Here is a 6,586-nt window from a genome sequence, read left to right on the forward strand (position 1 = left end):
ATTGGTCAAGCAAGACCTACCCGCAACAAACCCATGCTGGGTATCCATCAGGATATTGCTGTCAGCTAGTCTGTTAAGGATGGTCTCTTTGATAATCTTTTCCAAGACCTTCCCCAGGATAGAGGTCAGGATGATGGGCCTGTAGTTTGCCAGATCTACTTTCCTCCCTTTCTTGAAGATAGGCACCACACTGGCCTTCTTCCAATTGTCGGGCACTTCACCAGAGCACCAGGAGCTCTTGAAGGTCCATGCCAGGGGCTGAGCTATGATGCTTGCCAGCTCCTTGAGTACCCTTGGGTGTAAACCGTCAGGCCGGCTGGCTTGAAGGTATCCAGCCCGTCAAGGTGTTCCTTCACAAGGTCAGCTTTGATAAAGGGTAAGGAATTTCCCTCACCCAGGCCTCCCTGACTCACAGTGGGCAGAGGCGTTCCATGGGACTGGTGAAAAACTGACGCGAAGTACCCATTTAGCAAGTTTGCTTTTTCATGGGCATTGGTTGTCAGTTGTCCCATCTGGTTTAGCAGGGGCCCAATGTTGCCCTTGCTTTTCCTCCAGCTCCCCACATATCTAAAAAAGGACTTTTTATTGTCCTTGATATTTGTAGCTAGCTGGAGTTCAGTTGCACCCTTGGCTTTCCTGGTTTGCTCTCTGCAGGTCTGGACCAGAGCAGAGCAGAGTATTCCTCCTTGGTGGTGGATCCAGTCCTCCATCCTTTGTACGTCTTCCTTTTAAGATGCAGGAGGTCTTCTAGTTCCCTGGAGAGTCAAGGGGGCTGCTGTGCCCTTTTGCTGTCTTTCCTCCAAAATGGGATAGACTTCGCTTGCGCATCCAGGATCACTCCCTTGAGGAGCAACCACTCATTTTGAACTCCCCTCCCCTTTGGGTTGTGGCTGTTCAGATCTTCCTTTTTTCCTACTGTGTTTATGGTATTTTATTGCCAAAATCTAATGAAATTCAAAAGCTTTGGTATCACCTTGTAGGTATGAACCTTGGTCACATCCCTCTTCATGTTCAAAATCTACCGGTTCCTTATTCATTCCTGCATCCAATACCTGTCTCTTTTGCTTCTAAAATGCTTGTAGTCTGGGCTTGAAAACTGGTTGGGCGGCAGCGGGGAGGGGGATTTCCATGGAAACTTAGGACAATAACAAAATTAATATATTTTTGTTTACCTTTTCTGTGGGAATTTCTGACTTTTTATTGAAAAAAATAAAAAAAAAAAACCCAGAAAATTGAGTGTTTTTGGCTAAAAACTGCTTCATTTTCATCCAAAATTGTTGGCCTTCTGATAACAAATGGAAATATTTGAGGAGAGCAGACAGCCTCCATGAAAATTTTTGTGCATTCAAAGATGCACTTTCCTGTAGGAAAAAAAGAGTTTGGGTCGAACATTTTCAGGCAGCCCTGCTCACTTGATTTACTTAAACCTCTTGCTTCTCTTTCCATTCCCTCCTGCTCCTTTCACTCAGGCAGCCTGCAGCGCTGTACCTAGACTCCTGGAGGCCCCAGGTGAACTTTTAGTATCGGGCCCCACTTCGCCAGAGATGATGTTAATAATAAAAAATTTACTATTTTTGGGCCCCCTTTCTGTCTACACCTCGGGCAGCTGCCCAGTTGACCCATGCCTGTGTCCAGTCCTGGCAGCATGGGACCTCTGGATCACATCCCACAGCCAGCCTTGGTGCTCTTTGAGACCTGGCGTTTGGTAGCTCTTGATGGGATCAAATGGTTTATCTCCTTCCTGGCTGATTTTCCAAATTTACAATCAGCTTTTTCCCTGTCCACCTCCCTTAGTTCCTCTTCCTTCCTCTGCTAGTGTTTCGCATTTAAAGGATTTCACAGGGTGCATGAATGCCACCTGCCCCTGGAGGTTGTGGGGGGGACAGCGAGTTCCTGCAGGTGGTGGAGGCGCTAAGTGGGGAGCTCCCACAGGCAGCCGCAGCGCTGTCAGTGGTGGTGGTGGGGGGGTGGTGAGCACTGACCAGTGGTTGGTGACCACCTGCAGATGACACTGGCAGTGGTGGCGGCAGCCAGCAGCGTCGGTGGCAAGGGTAGGGGAATGGCAAGTGGCAACTGCCTGCCGGCACCACCAGCAGTGTCACCTTTTTGCAGGGGGTGCACCGCCACGCTCAGGGGATGCAAAGGGGATCCCTTTGGCCTTTTCCCCCTGCTTTCTTCCCCCTCCCTTACCTTTTGTCTTTCTAATTTCTACCTATTTACGTTCTCACTGACATCCTGCCACACTTTTAGCTTCTCTCATTCCTTGGAGTCTCATCATCAGATGAGCAGAGACTGTCTATTCCTGAAGAAGGGTGACTGCACACAAAAGCTTGTCAAGAACTTTTTTCCAACTATTCAGTTGTTCTAATAAAAAGATATCACATCTACTCAAAGAACTTTGCCTGTCTGTAATTTTCCAGGTGTTTGTCTGTTGTTTCTTTGTCTTATGCTTGAAATTGCAAATTGTTTTGCTCAAAAAATGCTCTCTTTAGAGAATGGACTATTCTTGTTCAAGCATTTTCATGACTTCAGTGCCAACACCTAAAGTTTAACATTAAGTCCAGTAACACTAACCTAGCTTTGTGGTAGATTCCCATCATTGTGTTTGCCCAATGTGACCCATGTGTTTTATGGGCATGCTCAGCATGAGCTTCATTCAATTAATTTCTTAGTTGGTTTCCATGACTGAGCACATACTGTTTCTAGCAGCAGCTTAAAGATAGACAATATATTTTTAATGATGGGGAGGGGTTTTGCTGGTATATGAAGAATATAAAATATGGGGCATTTTTTTCCCCATGCTGATTGGGGAAAAAAATCCCCTTCTTTACTTGAGTAAATACGGTAAATGGTTTGAGACCAACACCTCTTCAGTGGGTTCATCTATATGTATGCTTTACTGTGGAGCTGAGTAATTAGCTCCACAGTAAAGCAACACTGTCTACCTGTGCACCCATATTAGAGCTTAGTAAATTAATTAACTCTGCTGTAGGTCCGGAACAAATACTATCTTACAGCAAAGTAGTTACATGTGCTGAAACATACATGCAGACAATGACCAGGGCTGGCTGGGGAACGAGGGCGCTATATTGCAAGGGCTGCCTGCTGGTTATTCCACACTGTAGATCCTTGTGCCCCAGCCAGCCCCTCCACAGCACATTGAGCCAGGGCGAAGCAGCTCCAGGCTGGCAGGCTGACCCCTTGGAGCCCCTGCCAGCTGGGGATGCTCCGTTTCAGTTCAATGTGCTGCAGTTCTAGGCACATGTGTAAAATGCTGCACCCAGGAGCAGTAAACTCCAGCACAAACTGTGCCAGAGTTTATTGCTACTTGTTAATTGCATGTGTAGATGCACCCAGTGGGCGCGTCTACACATGCAGTTGATCTGGGATCAGTTTACTCACAAGTAAACTACTCTACTCTAATGCTCCTAGGCAGGCATTTACACATACAGGGAAGCAGAAGCAGATTTGCTGCTAATGGCAGAGGCAGGGGCAGAGGCAAGGGCAAGGACAGGGTCTGGCAGGTTGTGGGATGGAACCATGGGTGGCTCATTCAGGGATGTAGTGGGGGCTTCCGCCAGGAGAGGCATGGGGGGCATGTGCCCCCTGGATTTGTGTGCGGGGTGGAGGCAATCTGTGCATGGGGCATTGCCCTGGGAGCCGTGTGCTGGCTGAGCTGTGTCCCCTGGCTCCCGGAGCAATGGCAATGGCGTGCAGAGCCCAGTGTGCAGTGGCAGCCTGCCTCCACCCTGTGCACAAATCCAGGGAGCACATGCCCCCCAAGCCCTCCGCCCTGCACCCCTGGACAACCCGCCTGCAGCTCTGTCCCATGACCCACCCGGCCCTGGGGCCCCATTCACCCCAGCCCCTGCCCCACTTCCTCCCTCAACGTGGGGGCCTTGATCTGCCCCAACCCTTTCCCCCCTGCACGCCCCTTCTCCCACACATACTTACCTGCTGGGCAATGTGTGTGTGTGTGTCCCTCACTCCCAAGCCACAGCCCCGCAGCCCTGCTGTTGCCCCTCACTCCTGACCCACAGTACCCCACATCCTGCCAGGGAATGCGGGAACCCCCCTCTCTGGGCTCCAAACCCCACACCCCCCCCACAGCGACCCACACCTTCACAAATTCCCCACTCCCCAACCGTACAAAGTACCTGCATAATTTTGCCTGAGTTTTTCTCAGCATAGTTTTGAATTTTTATCTGTGCAATTAAAATCGTGATTGTGACTAATTTTTTTAATTGTGCAACTAATTGTAATCAAATTTTTTAATCATTTGACAGCCCTAGTTTCAACTTTACACCTGAATAGATTTTGTTGCACTTACATCTTCTGCAAAAACTGCATCCCATGCCATGCCACGAATGTCCCGTAACTAATTTCTGCAATGAGATTTCCACGAAGATTTCTGGGAAAAGAGACAATTGTAGAAATAAATCCATCCTGTTGCACAGCAAGTTGGTCATAAGCAATTTTGATTCATTTGAAATATACAAATCCAAGATGGAGGGGTGAGGAAATTCTGTTACTTTCTGCATTTGTTTAACCTGTCAAGTAGGGGAAGTGAAATGCATGTGTGGTTAAACTTTTTCTATTCCAGGATATAGCAGGTCTTTAGGCAGTATCCTCTACAATATCTATGTGTGGACAACCACACACTGGGGGCAGACAGCCTGCTGTCATTGGTCATCCAGAGATCTCTACTGATCTTCCTAGCTACATATCATCTAGTGTTCTGGTATAGTCATACTTCTATAAATAATGGTAGCAAAGTACTGAATTGATTCTACCACCAGACAGGTTACAAAAGTGTAGACAGACTTCTACAGCATCATTCATTACACATTACATAAAATCATCTGGACAACTTACAGAAACTGCAAAAAAGGAAGAGGCTCAAATGCACGCTTTTCAATAGTCAGGATTTTATTGCAGGACAAGTCCCTGTTAAAATTAAGAGCATGAAATATTAATTGTTTCTGAACTGTAACATTTCCTTTCATTCCTTTTGACATATACAGAAATGACTGTAAGTAGTTATGATTGAATTTGGCATATCTATTCAATATCAGCTTGTTTGTATGCATAATTTATAACCACTCTGGTGACTTAAAATAAAAAGGCCCAACTAGCTCTTTAAGGACTTTTTCACCACTGTTTCATATTTGTGACGTCCATTTTGCTCTGATCCAAATCCTTCAATGGTGTCCAAGCCACAAATGAGTTAAGGCTGGACTTTTTTCAATAAAAAGAGAATGGAGTCTATAGAGGAGCACAGATTAGCAGTTATGGAAGGTGGGCCTTAATAACTGCTATACCAGTAGGCTTCAGGTGACTCTTGGCAATCAAGAGGGCTGGAGTTAAATCAAGAGACTCCAGCTACCCAACCTTTAGTCAAGTGGGGCCTTTTTCCCCTTTTTATTGGTATCAGCCAGAATATCAGGAACAGTATCCCCTCACACAGGCTCAGGGGACTCACATGGGAGGTTATTACTTTTCTATCAGCTACAGATTACATGACATTTGCTGACATTGGAGAGCTTCAGTTTTGAAAGTTATGAAAGAGTAGTCTGTTTCTTTATGGTTATTTCCCACAACTTCGTCCAGGTTAGTATCAAAACTGTATCTCACATTGCATACTATATGTCATTGAGACCAAGCAGCCAGGTTACTTATAATAAAAACCTGGGTGTTCCATTCAGGGTAAAAGGAAATAGAAAATTTGCCTCTCAATGGAAAAAAATAATCAACCATAATGAGCCTAAACTCAATACAGATAACTGTTAAGTAACAGCATGTGAATCATCTGAGCCCCAAACTCCAAATCAGGGCAATCAGGGTTACTACTCTCCCCTCCCTTCCCATCTTTGGAGCTTTCTTTTCTTTTTCTTCCTTTATATGCCTCAGAGCATGGACAGATGGCATCACACCTCTATAAAAAGTAGTTGACAGACAGTGCAAACTATTAAACAGGGGTAAATTCACCCAAACCAGTGGAGAATTATCTTTGGAATAACTAGGGTCAAACTCCACCAGTGTAAGTTACACTGGTTTAGGGCTCATCTGTTTGTGTTCATCCTGGGGTAGCTATTTGCTCAAGGCAAGCAGGCTTTTACTTGCTCCCTTACCACTTATTGACAAAGTGCAGTAATAGCAGCCTACTGTGTGCAGCTGCTCCAGGATGGCAGCTCCTTGGACCAGTCCTGATCCTGGTGTAATCTACATATGCATACAAAACCAGGTACCCTCATATCTGTCAGTACCCTCAGCTTTCTCTTTGCTAAACTGTTGCCCTTGTTCCTCCAAAACCACTTGACTAATCTGGCTCTTTTGGTCATTTGCCATCCAAGATTTAACCATCATCAGTAGCTTTTCTAGAGAAGTATGTATTGCCTATTTGGTCTTTTTTTGGGAAGGATAGAAGAGAATGCTACAGTGATTAACCAACAGAAGACCGAAAACAAAAAAGACATTGCTATTTTTACACTTCATTTGTATCAAATTAACTCACACACTCCTACACCACAACACAGGAAAACCCAGAACAAGAAAAAACTAAATCTCAAGGGAAAAGTAAAATATT

General features: G+C 45.6%; 1 protein-coding gene across 1 annotated transcript in view; it reads right to left on the reverse strand.

Annotated features, from left to right (window-relative positions):
• The window catches only part of LOC109301679 (leucine-rich repeat-containing protein 37B-like), a 15,210-nt gene extending 9,409 nt beyond the window's left edge, over positions 1–5,801 (reverse strand). The window contains exons 1-2 of the mRNA XM_019522917.1: positions 4,876–5,801; positions 4,331–4,411 (exon numbers count right to left, since the gene is read on the reverse strand). Coding sequence (XP_019378462.1) covers positions 4,331–4,411; positions 4,876–5,090 — 296 coding nt within the window. The 5' untranslated portion in view covers positions 5,091–5,801. The remainder of the gene's footprint in view (positions 1–4,330; positions 4,412–4,875) is intronic.
• Positions 5,802–6,586: the final 785 nt, after the last annotated feature.

This window comes from Gavialis gangeticus, unplaced genomic scaffold, assembly GCF_001723915.1.
Source record: "Gavialis gangeticus isolate Ggan-Ray unplaced genomic scaffold, GavGan_comp1, whole genome shotgun sequence".
Taxonomy (NCBI): domain Eukaryota; kingdom Metazoa; phylum Chordata; order Crocodylia; family Gavialidae; genus Gavialis; species Gavialis gangeticus.